A 13,587-nucleotide genomic window follows, 5' to 3' on the forward strand; every position below is an offset into this window, starting at 1 on the left:
CTCAATTGATTTTTTTTAATATCAACGAATGCTTTATAACGACAATAACCAGCAATCTTCACTATTCCAAATCAATTCTATGATTCGGTCAGCTTAAAGTCAAAAATTGAAATATTCCCGACCAATCTGTCTCCATTTGATGTTTTCGAAACCACAGAAATTTCACGTTTTATCGTATTTGTATGACAATACGATAAAACAGAACGGGACGTCCTAGTCGGGACAGTAGGTGCGATGTTAGCGTAATATTTATATATTTTATTTGTTTTGTTTTTGTATGTAAAAAGATAATAATAAACTAGAGGTTTCAGCGATCATGACTTATCAAAATTTCTATCAAGTACAATAAATTCAATCCACATTTAAAGACTCATCAGATTCTTAATGAAAAAAATTATCGTCAATGAGAAAAAATAAAAATAAAATGAAATCTAGTTCTACAGTTGAACAAAATTAAATCTAAAAGCCATGTTATTCAGTATGCTTAATTGTATTTTATGAATTATGAATAGAATTGACTGGTTTCGCGGCTTGTTTTCAATTAGATAAAAATGTAAATATTCAATATTAATTATGAAAATGCTATTTTATTATATGCGCAAATATTCAGAGTTGGAAAGATTGGATCCTTTGGAAAGAAAAGACCACCGGTCTCAACAGACGACTGATTTGTCTGTTGGCGCTTTAGGTTTTTGCCACACAGGCAGCATGTTTCATTAATTTGTGTTTGATAGAAATTTTCAAATTTCGTTGTGTGTTGGTGATAAAATTGTATAATTAAAATTTAATGAGAGGCCACAATTCAGTTGATCGAACCTGGTTCCCAATGAGTCATCATAGTAGCTAACTCACCAACAAGCTCGCGATAAATTTTGATTCTATCGGCAAAATTTATAATACTCATTATGAAATAATCGTCTTTTTCGATTGTCGGGAAAAGTGAAGCAGTTTTAGGATCCAGCTCAAGATTAATATTAAAATGAGGTATCGAATCAAATTCATCAGAGATTCTTTAAGCCTTAAACATCAAAAGGCATCGAGCATATTTCATAAGGTTAAGTTGAGATTCCGTAGGATAAGTGTTATCTGTAAAAGTGCAGCAAGGTTTTGATATTCATGTAATAATTAACATGAGATGTAGCAGGTTCAAAATGTTTTTCATCCAAGCATTGACTTGATATTGAATGACTCATAAATAAAACGATAAATTGAATAAATTAAAATCTTGACTCAATTGGCACTTTTGGTTTTATTTATAAGTAAACTACAGAGATTGAAACTGCAAAACGATTAGCTAATAGCCTTTCATCAAGTCCAACGCTGTATGTGGGAACAGCAATGAGAGCAATCGTCCATATTTCTCAAATTATGGTGAATGGAATGCATCTAAATGTTATGGGTTTACATAATATGTATTGTTATTAATTTGCTATTCAGACTGTAATGAGAGCTATAGATAAGAGAGATAAGAAAGTTAAAAGACGCAGGAAAAGAAGGAGTTAGCAGAGAAAAAGAGATGAAAAAATTCCAAAAATTAAAAGGATTGCTAGTGGCGCCGTCGCGTTCTGCTCCTTTTCTCATCTAAAAAGATGGTTAACATTGCGTGCTACCTCTATATACTCTTTGAGTCAGACATCACATGAACCGTCGCTTCACAGTGTTGAAGCAACATTAGCAAATGAAATCAAAACCACGAATGAATCAAAATCTGTAGCATTCAATGAAGTTAAAATTGTAGATTGTTTACATATAAGAATCGCTTCATCAATCACCCTTTTTTAATCAAAAACTTAATTATCTTAATTTGAGACAGGGTCGTGCAAGTTCCGAGTCGGATAAAAAAGAAACTCATTTAGGAGGATTTTTTTCAATCTCAGATGAAGCCATTCTCGAGAGACGTGGCGTTGACGCTTTGAATTATCTCTTATTTTTGCGACATCTCATCTTTTTTCTGGCCATCATATCGGTACTTTGTATTTTCATCATTTTACCTATCAATTTAATGGGAAATTATGTTAGAGGTAAAAGTTTATTTTCTCGATTAACCATTAAAAACTCATGGATTCATATCGCTATGGCTAATCTATTTTTACCCATTGCTTTATTTTTTTACTCCACAATCACGCATCAACCAGAATGAATAAGGATCGATTTGCTACGAGAACCTTATTTATTCGCAAAACTGTCAACAAAAAAGGTGCTTCAGCCAGAGAGGACATTGCTACTTTTATCCCAGAAATAGCTACAAATGAACTAGTTATCGAAAGAATTCAGTTTGTCTATGACGTTCGTGGTATGAAAGAGTTCAAAGATGATTTTGTGCTTAATTTCAACGCTTAAAGATTATGTCTCGGCTACTTGATGAATATGATTAATCGTTCGGGTTGGGACATTACAAATTCGGCTAATGGCTAGGCTTACTGGGTTTGGGCTTATTTTTCCCAAAACATTTGGTTTGACTTATTATCGGACTAAAAAATGGGAAGCTGTCAGAAACGTCAACTTTCAGTATTTATATTTTCATTTCAGGAGCTTTTTTCATTAATTTCCGAACTGAATCAATGGCTCGTAGTGTTTACCAAAAAATAACCCAACCTCATGCATTCTTCAATACTTTTCAAATGATGAATTTTGTAACTCTCACGAACGCAATGAGGCTTAATCATCTGCTCCTGATCCAACGGACATAATGATTTATCAAAAAATAGCAATAAAAAACAGTAAAGTAGTTAATCAAAATTATTAACAACAATAAATAGGTAAGATCAAATGCCAAAGCATTACTTGGAGCATATTTGGTGTAAACAATTGTAAATAGATGAAACTGCATCATTAAACAAGCTGAGCTTCGATCGTAAATTTCTTTTCACCGAATACAATAAATCCAATCCACATTTAAAGACTCAAATGTTGTCTAATCTTATAATTAAAATCTTATATAATGGTTCAAGCTAAATGAAGTTAATTTTAATAATGTATGATTGTAATAAAAAAGTTTAGCGAAAAATTAGCGAGCATAATGAATTGAGTTTAATTCAAAATAATTCTGCATTCATCAATTTTTCGAGCTTTAGTCTGTTTTTTCTTGTTATCAATAAAAGTGACAATAAAGTAATGTTTTTCAGTTAATTTTGGAAATAATGAAGCAGTTTTGTTATCAATTTCAAGAACTGTCCATTGTCCTGCAATCCAAAACTCTGTAGGCAATGGAATGACTAATAAAAGGAGATATTTCATGGTTCTGATGAATTTTTCCATTTCTGCCATTAATTTCGGATAATCCGTTTCCTCTAGAAAAGCTGGACAACTAATTTTCGGGCATCTTTGTGTAAACTCTCTGTAACTTATAACATCTACTTCGATACCTCTGTTTAGATCATTGCAGACAGATTTACAAAATGGTTTGTCTGGACTGTATCGGAAAAATTCAACATATTCCTTGACTTGTTCCATGGGCAGTTTGTGAGGGTAGAAATCAACTGAAAGAGGATCAACTCTGATAGATTTAATAATGTTTGATGTAACATTATCAATATCCTTCTCTATCAATGTCAACATGACGACGTCTGTCTTATCAAATGATGATTTCGATAAACCATAACAGCTTTCCAGTTCCATGCTCATTTTCTTGGTTAATTCGGTATTTTCACGATACAAACTTGCTTCACTTGGAAAAGTGCGAATCACCACATCCTCTTCCAAAAGTTTTGAGCCAATTCTACTTGGATATCTATAGTAAGTAGCATTGCTTATGAAGCATCGCGGGGGATCGACCGCTAGATGGGAACAATTTTTACATCTTTTATTGTTTAAATGTGAAATGGAGCACAAGAGTAACATTTAGCTACCTGAGTGTGGTGATTATTACCATAAAGATATTGATAAGATGAAGATAAAGATTAAAATGGACAATGATGTGAAAATGTATCATATTTATCAAAATTTTCATCGTCATAATCACCACAATCAGTTGAATGTTACTCTTTTGTCCCATAAGGAGGATGTCAAAATGAATTGAGAAAATTGCCCAAACTCAGACCACTTTCATAATTTACTAAATTCTAACTTTCAGTCATGAAGTTTTTGCATTCCTCTATCCTCAAATCTCTTGAACGGTAACTTTGACCGAGAAATGATTTATACAGCTTAGAAAATTAAGTTTCGCCCATCAAGCTTCAATGATACGCATCTAAATCGATAAGATTAGTTTTAATCAAAATCTCCATTGATTTTACAATTGATTTACTAGTCTTATCAATCCAGATGCGTATCTTTAAATGTTGATGGGCGAAACTTAATTTTTTAAGCTGTATTATTGAAATCAGCAAACAAAAAATACATAATAAAAAATTATTATAAAAGTGATCGGAAAATAGGAAACTTTTGACATCCTCATTTCACATTGATAACATTTACTTATTTTTCAAACTTGTTCATTAGGTTCAAGGTATAAGATTATTTGGATGAAATATTTAAATATCAGATAGACTTACCATGAAATAGTCTAATGAAATTTCTAAATTTATTCTCATCAGAACCAGATTTTATCTCCTTTATGAGCATCAACGAAGAAAATGGAAACAATAGAGAAAAACAAAACAAAATTTGAAAATCCATTGAATTTGGTTGAATTAGGAATTGAATATCATCTGAATGGACAACTAATGCTCACTAGCTGGCAACTAATGTATTTAAAATGAAAATTTAGCATTTTATTTCCGACACTTCCTTGTTTTTGCATCAAATTTTTCAATGGACTTGAATAACCGGTCAAGTTACTTGTAACTTATCACCAGATCCTCTCAATTATCAGATTATTTCCCAAAAACCATTTTGGCTAAAATATGGAGACTTTTGTGTGTTGGCATTTTATCCCGAACTGGGCTCAATAAATTCAAATTGTATTTTGTTTCAAACTCTGTAACTTCAAATCCTAACTGCCAATGGCTTCAAAATTTTGTTTTATTCAATTTATCGTTTTGTCTTTGATTCATTTAATATCGAGTCAATGTGAAAATAGAATGGATGAACCTGCTACAGCTTATGTCAATTATTATATGAATATCAAAACCAGTGTTGACTTACAATCTATGAATCGTGAAGACACCGTGAAAGACCAACCATGGGGACTATGGAGGAATGATAGTATCCTTCGTCATCGATACTGTGAATTGTGCAAAGTGCAATTCGATTCCAATGACAATATTTATCTCTATTTATTCAAGAATGAAACAAGCACTTTGCATGGACCAATAAGGATCGATTCGAAACACATTGATCTAGACATGAAATTCAATCTAACCAAAGAGGCCAGAGATAAGTACTCAGACAAGGAGTTTCAACTCAACCTTATAAGAGCTGCTCGTTGTCTTTTGATGAATGGGGCTTATAAACTCTCTGAGGAAGGCTCTTTAATACCGCAATTGGCTATAAATCTTGAGCTGGATCCTGAAACTGCTTCACTTTTCCCGACAATCGAAAAAGACGATTATTTCATAATTAATATTGTAAATTTTGTCGATAGAATCTCAATTTACCCTGAGAAAACTACAAATCCAGAAGCCTCAAGTGAATTAGATGACGGAACATTTGTTCTGTACCCAGGTCCAATCAACTGGGTTGTGGCCTCCCATTTAATTTCAAATTATACAATTTTATCAACAACACACAACGAAGTTTTAAAAAATTAAAATACGATTAGTTACATTAAAGATAGTTCTAATAGTTCAATATACCTTGTAATTTTATGTAAAACAGATTAGCTCGATTTTCATCGAGATCGATCCGTATCGATCCTAAAAAACAGCGATCTTCTCAGGTCTAATCAACATTCAATTAGTTAAATAATTCTGATAGATCAGAATACGAATGATAAAGAGCTCTCTCCGGTCTCATAAGACAATGTTTATGAAGTGAATAAAATCTTCGAAGAAGCCAATCCGTTATTAAACACGACGTTATAAAAATCACGCGTAAAATTATACTGCTATAATTATTGGTAAAAAGAAGAGGATAAAACTTAGAAGAGTTGCTGGAAGCTTTATAATTTAAATTTTTAATCAAGCATTCTTTTCAGCTGACGTCAAATCTGATTATGAAAATTTTTATGGCGTTTTAGAGAGCGTAGTTACCAAGACTATCAAAAGAGCGATACTCGTATGTCACTCATATGGGTTGGTTCCATATTTGCATTGCGAGCCATTTTATCAGGGGATAATTTAAACAAGTGGCACCATTCATATAAAGTTTACAACACAGGACAAAGAAAATTCACTTCTTTGTTCATCTTCCCCATCGATATCCCGAAGAAATATTTCGATGGAAAAAAGTATCAGAAAAATTAAGCGCTTTTAGTGGCTCCATCGCGTTGCTCTTCCTTTCCCTATTCTCATCCAAAAAGTGAAATTAATTTAATGCTCAATGCTAAAGTAATTTCAATAGAATTTGGGTGTCGGTCAAATTGCCCAAAAAAATTCTACGAAAAATATACCGAATATAATGAATGATCAAAATCAATAGTACTGTCGATAAAGTGCAAAAAGTGTTCATACTTGAATGGGTATCAACAATTTTTATCGACGAATGATAGTTTAAGCTCTCACTTTTACGGCCACAGAAAGCAGTCGATCTAACTGAAAATCGAAGTGATCGGCTGTACATTTTCTGATTTCCAAAGGTCCTCAATTTCATCACCATCATTAATGGCAAATTTGTCTTTAAACAGCTTTAAGACATTTTCTAATCTTTTTTAATCGCCTGAAATTCAAAGTTCATTGTAAGTATTGAAAACCTATTATACACTATTGGGACTGCAATCATGTTTTTGCAACAGGGTGGAAATGATGACCTAATCTTATTTGTATGACAAAGTAGTCTGCAATCTTTAAATGTCTAAATCTTGCTAGTAGTGCTGATTGAAAAGGTGATTATTTCAATTTGGTGTATGAAAGTGATTTATTGAATACAAATCAAGTCGAATCAAGGTTAATAAAACAAATCAAAGATCGAGCAAGAAAGATGAAAGATTACATATTGAACAAAAACAAACCTTGAATTGAATATGGAGTTATGTTTATAAATGAAAGTTTTAACTATTTTAACTAGTACAATTATTAAGTGTTACTAGTATTTAATAGCTTTGAAGCGTCAAGCTTTGGTCATATTTTGGAAGTAGGCTTTCAGCTGGACTGTTGTCTTATTGATAAAATATTTTTGCCTAGGAAGCTCAGGTAATGAAGAAGGTACTTCAGACAAGAAATTGCCATTGTCATCAAATCAATCATTTAAACTCTTTTATCCCTAAACACATCATAATAAAAATGATTATTAAGCATTAATAATACTTAACAGTAATCACTAATTCAGCTAAATTGCTGATCTTAAAAGATGATGGTGATAATAAGAAAATACTGCGTTGGCCTGTTAGGTTTCAGTGAATTGTTCAATTAACAAGATAAGATTGAATATGGTAAATTGAAAGCACAAATTCAGTTTCAATCGATGTAAGGAATCATTTACACTTTTCTTCGTGCACAAGTTTTGTAAAAATGAAAATTTTTCTTAGTTTACTGGCAATTTTTTTTATCACAGATTATGCTAATAACTTTGGACAAAAACCTTTCGGTGAGTTTAAATCTAACAATAATATTCTTATTAATATGTAATTATGTAGTTAATATGTATAAAATTTTACTCTTTTTTCAGTTTCAGAACGAAAGGCAGCACTTTTGCGACCTGTTTTAATAGGTGAGTGAATACCTGTTTTATTGAAATTGATTAGCACAATGATTATCAATCACATTTCTAATAATCTTTCTAATAGTTCCGGGTTTGGCTAGCAACCGACTTCTACAATCAAGGTCTTCTTGTTTCTATGGTCCAAGAGTTTGGTACGCCTATTCTCCTACAAGCCGTTGGAATGATTGTTGGATATCTACAATTAAACTAATTTATGACAATGGGACTGATACTATAGACGACGGGGATGGAAAAATAGAGTTAGATCAGTTTGGGTGGACTAATTCCATGGAAAATTTGATGAGCGATTTGCCAGACCAATTTCCAAGGGCAAATGTATTTAGAAAAATGGTCAATCATCTCAAAACAAAGGGCTTTGTGAAAGGCAAAACACTATTTGGGATCCCTCAAGACTGGCGGAAGTCAGTGAGTAAGTGTTTAATTTGATTTAAATTATATAACACTTCAATTAACTGTGAGATTAACCATCACCATTTTTTTACTTTTTAAACTTTTTTCGTACTATACACAAGTTTGAAAATTTTGCTCGATTTAGGTTTGGGCTCAAAACCGAGAAAAACAAAATAGAGAAAGTCAAACCCGCGAAAAATATCGATGCGCATATTGCTATAGAAAAGCAAAAATTTTCATTTTTCTTTTTTTAATCAGTTCGTAATTAGCCATGATTGAGGAAACAATTCGATTGGTAAAGATTTGAATCAAAAAATGAACTAAATGAAATAGTTGAGTCAATTCAGTTTATGACAATCAAAGCATCGTGTTTAATTTTCAGAAAAACTTTAATCAGTTTAATTATTTAGCTTCTTATGTTTACCCTTCGCTATTTTGCTTTCGCTGTTTTGACCCTTTACCAAATATTGTTCAACCACCAAATTTAAAGAATCATTTTTTCAATGAGCAAGATTTACACATTTGAAGATTGCATATTACCGTGTCATTCAACATTCGAGTTAATTAAAATTACTGACTATAAAAAACAAGCAAAAATTAAAGAGAAACTAATTTAGGACTTAGGAAAGTACAGTTAGGGTTAGGGTTAAGTTTTTACATGCATGGACCGGCCAGCTTCGACAGCTTCTAAGGCACCGTCTTCTTCTTGCTATCTAGGTTTTTTAGCGCCCCATAGGCGCTAGGCTTTATCCAGCTTAGCTGGGAATTTATTACAACATTCAAAAGAGTAAAACCGACTGACTGTAAAGACACAGAGCTTTCAAAACAACAAAACCAGCTTTCAAATGACCAAAACCTACTTTTATAAGACAAAAACTCTCGAGTTAAAGAGTTACTTTATTCAGGGTATGCAAAGACGATTATCACTGATTTTTCCAATGAACTTCCATTGAAGATGGTAAATCACAATTAATAAGTCAAAATTTATCAAAATGTTAACTTATATTCCAAGATGCCTCAGAAAAGAAGCAATTAACAATTGACAAAACAGTCTACACCCTGAATAAAGATGCTTCTTTAACTCGAGAGTTTTTGTCTTATGAAAGTGAGTTTTGGTCATTTGAACGCGGTTTTGTTGTTATGAAAACTCTGTGACTTTACAGTCAGCCGGTTTTACTCTTTTGAATGTTGGTTGTGTTCATATGAAAGTTGGTTCTAAACAAACGAGAATGATTGTAGGATGGGATAGTCTAGGTGGAGCAAGCCTGCGTAAGCACTACTGTATGTTGCCTTAGCTTCAGGAATTAAGCGAGATTCAAACGCTAACCCCAAGATGCAGAGTACAACATATGAAGATATTGTAGACGTCTTATCACCAACGCTAACCATTAGGTTGACGTTAAGTTAACAAAATTGGAGATTTTTTCATAGTTGCTTAACAATAAATTTAAGTACCATTAGAATCGAACTTTTTGTCAGTTTTCTATTACATTGTTTTTTTCTTGTCTCTAGAAACTAAATACGCTCGAGATGGCAACACTTGAAAATTAACTTAAATCTGAACCGTTTTTGTTAACTTAGCCCTAACACCTACTGTAATCGCCTCCTGTCTCAACAGGTTATTGTAGCTTTATTACACCTTGTGTGCGTATAACTGGACTGTTACCAAATATATTATCAACTAATATTATAAAAAATAAACATTGAGAATAATTCAAAGATATTAAAGCTAGTTCTGAAGCGGTTTGCTGATCAATTTGTTTATCCACTGATTCAACAATTTAATATTGGTTAAAAAAATTTGTAAGAGTAAGGTTTTACGGACTAAGATGGAACTTAAAAATCACACACTTTCGCTTACCAATGGTAATTAATACACAAACAGGTGAACCTACAAGTTTCATTGTTTTTATATGAAATTAATGATTAGTCAGAATTTTCTCTTCTCCTCTTTCAGTATCCATGGATTTGAGACAAGATTAGTAACTAACAATTAGTTCAATTACCATTATAACCATTAGACTTGAATTTAAAAGATTAACCTGATTGGATCTTTATTTAAATGTCCCATGTTTCCCCTCCTTAGTCCGTAAAACCTTATTCTTACTTAATTTTTAAATGACAGTTTTACCTAGATTGTTCAAGTGAAGGGATTATTATAATCATAAGAATCATAAAACATTCGTCAAACTCTCCACATGACTCCATGTTTCTGTTCAGATTTCAGTGGATCAGGAACAAGAGATGAAAAATAATAGACAACGTCAGGCAATATAGAGGCCACGAGTAGAAGAACCAAAGGTTTCAAGAATTGAGCTAGAAATGAAATGGGTTTCAATTCATGTTCATACTTTTTCTGGAGCTCAAAGAAGGCAGAATTGGCAGGAAAATTGGAAATGTATGATAAAATGAATGATGGTGTGGTGCAAAAGAAGAAGATGATGAAAAGTAAAAAGTTAACTTCAAATGTTCGGAACCACATTCCTTTTTTATTGATGACCAAGGCATCCCAGTTTATGTCCGTTGGATCAGGAGCAAATGATGCTTGCCATGATTCAGCCTCATTGTGTTCCTGAGAATTACAAAATGAATTATTTGGAAAGTATTGAAGAATGCACGAGGTTGTGTTAATTTGTTAGTATACACTACGAGCCATTGATTCAGTTCGAAAAGTGATGCAAAAAGCTCCTGGAATGAAAAGTAAATTGTGAAAACATGACATAATAAATGGATTATCTATCGATGAGAATCATATTTACCTTGTGCATTTCCCATTGTTTTGGTGTATTCGCGGAGCAAGTTTCTTACAGCTTCCCATTTTTTGGTTCGATAATAAGTTAAACCAACTGAATGGTCGAGAATCGTTGATCGTAAATAATACACAATATATGTAATTATCATTTTTAACAGTAATAATCTTTCTTTTCTTTTCAGCTGACGTTAAATCTGATTATTATGCAAATTTTTATGGCGTTTTGGAGAGCGCAGTAAGCCAGACTGGTGAAAAAGCAGTAGTCGTATGTCACTCATACGGCTGCATTAATCTTGCTGAATTTATAAAAAGATACCCAAAAGAACAACTTACTGATAAAATCCATAAAATTATAACTCTTGCTGCCCCATGGGGTGGTTCCATATCTGCATTGAGAGCCATTTTATCAGGGGACAATTTAGGAAAGTGGCACCATTCATATACAGTTTATAACTTAGTACAACGAACATTCACATCGTTTGTTCATCTTCTACCATCGGAAGATGTTCCAAAGAAAGATCCGATAGTCTGGATCAATGCAGTCCCCTATAATATTTATGAAATGGACAAAATTTTCGAAAAGGCCAAACTAGATAAGAAATTATTAAAATCCCGAAATAAAATTGCAACTTTAATTAACGAGTTCGATAAGCTTAATGGCACCGTCTCCATAGACTGTATATGTGGAGATGAAGTTGAAACCCTGACATCATTAAGGTACCCTACCGAAAAACTTTCTAACGCAACATTAATCACTACCTCTAATAAAAAAGGAGATGGGACTGTGGGTTACGATTCGCTTTCCCTATGTGAGAAAAAAACATATATGAATTTTACTGTCATCAAAAATCTTAACCACAGCTATATCATACAAGAAGAAGCAATTTTTGACAGGATTGTTGAAGTCGCAACTTTAACAAATGAGTAAACATTATAATATTTTTAAATATCTTTTTTGTAAAAGGGGTTTAAATTTTTGATTTAAAGAAATGGAACATTTTTTGATTTAATTATGTGCCTAATTAAACATATACTATTCTATGCATTAAAAAAATTATTTGCGTTAATTAATTACCTTACCTTTTTTACATTTTTCAAAATTAATTTAATAGAATTAGAATTCAATGTTATCGTTTTAGATTGTTATTAATTTGCTATTCAGACTGTAATAAGAGCTATAGATAAGAGGGTAACAGTCTAGTTAGACGGACACAAGAAGGAGCGTTAATTTAACATACGATTTAAACCAAACACAGTAAAGGGCCTCATGTGTTGTTTTAATAATTTTTACATAACAATGATATTTCAATTAATATTCAATTGTTGAATTAGTGGACAAACAAATTGACCAGCAAGCCGCTTCAGAATTAGCTTTAATATCAAGTAATGATATTACGAAGATAAGTAAGATATTCATGTAATAATTAACATGAGATGTAGCAGGTTCAAAATGTTTTTCATCAAAGCATTGACTTGATATTGAATGACTCAAAAATAAAACGATAAATTGAGTAAAATAAAATCTTGACTCAATTGGCACTTTTGGTTTTATTTATAAGTAAACTACAGAGATTGAAACTGCAAAACGATTAGCTAATAGCCTTTCATCAAGTCCAACGCTGTATGTGGGAACAGCAATGAGAGCAATCATCCATATTTCTCAAATTATGGTGAATGGAATGCATCTACTGTCGATTGCTCGGTTAAAGCAATTTTTTAGTGACCCATTTAAAGCAATTTTCACAGTCGCCATCTATGATTTTTTGAAAATTTACATTGTTTTTACAATTTGGTAACAGTCTAGTTAGACGGACACAAGGAGGAGCGTTAATTTAACACACGATTTAAACCAATCACAGTAAAGGTCCTCATGTGTTGTTTTAATAATTTTTACATAACAATGATATTTCAATTAATATTCAATTGTTGAATCAGTGGACAAACAAATTGACCAGCAAACTTCTTCAGAATTAGCTTTAATATCTATCTCTATTGTGTTATTCTCAATTTTTACATTTTATTGATTGATATTAAATTCAAACAGATTGTCTTGATTGGTTACTGATTTAAAAGTCTTGCTAGTTACGCCTTGTGTCCGTGTAACTAGACTGTTACCAGGTTATCTATCAAAAAACCAGAGACATGTTCGTCTTAACGACAAAGATAAATTTAAAAATATAAATTTTATGCAGATATGTATAATGCTATTTTTTTAACTGAAGGCTTAGGCCTTTGTACGGGACCGGCTTTATTCCACCACATTTTTTACCATATTTTCACCGTATTTTCCACCATATTGTCCACCACCCAATCTAACACATCCACCTAATCAACCAAATCAAACTTTATCACTTTTTAAAGAGACTTTTCTCAAAAAAATTATCCACCAAATTGTCCACCACTTTCATCCACCACTTTAGAGTGGCTTTCATCCACCACATTTTCAAACAATTTTTTATAAGATTATCCACCACCCAAATCATACCGAATTTTGACCATTTTTACCATAGATTTCTATTGTTTAGTGTCTCTTGAAACTGTAAATTCTCGAGATGGCGATACTTAAAATTAACTTAACTGTGACGGTCACAGTGTGACCCTTTTTTGTTAACTTAACCCTGAGCACTAGTGAATTACAATGATTACAAAAACTCTGCTAATCAATCATATCTCTAATAATTTCAGTT

At 32.2% G+C, this 13,587-nt stretch overlaps 2 protein-coding genes across 2 annotated transcripts; one reads left to right on the plus strand and one right to left on the minus strand.

Annotated features, from left to right (window-relative positions):
• Positions 1-3,007: 3,007 nt before the first annotated feature.
• Positions 3,008-4,701, minus strand: LOC107371499 (uncharacterized). The gene is made up of 2 exons (XM_015939597.3): positions 4,494-4,701; positions 3,008-3,776 (listed from the first exon to the last, which is right to left on the minus strand). The coding sequence occupies exons 1-2, from the start codon at positions 4,615-4,617 to the stop codon at positions 3,031-3,033; spliced, it is 870 nt and encodes a 289-aa protein (XP_015795083.2). The 5' UTR covers positions 4,618-4,701; the 3' UTR covers positions 3,008-3,030.
• Positions 4,702-7,429: 2,728 nt separating this feature from the next.
• Positions 7,430-11,967, plus strand: LOC107371496 (phosphatidylcholine-sterol acyltransferase-like). The gene is made up of 4 exons (XM_015939594.3): positions 7,430-7,623; positions 7,705-7,746; positions 7,823-8,167; positions 11,083-11,967. The coding sequence occupies exons 1-4, from the start codon at positions 7,548-7,550 to the stop codon at positions 11,826-11,828; spliced, it is 1,209 nt and encodes a 402-aa protein (XP_015795080.1). The 5' UTR covers positions 7,430-7,547; the 3' UTR covers positions 11,829-11,967.
• Positions 11,968-13,587: the final 1,620 nt, after the last annotated feature.

This window comes from Tetranychus urticae, chromosome 3 (genome assembly GCF_039701765.1).
Source record: "Tetranychus urticae isolate SD_2017Ah chromosome 3, NJAU_TeUrti_SD_1.0, whole genome shotgun sequence".
NCBI classification, from domain to species: Eukaryota; Metazoa; Arthropoda; class Arachnida; order Trombidiformes; family Tetranychidae; genus Tetranychus; species Tetranychus urticae.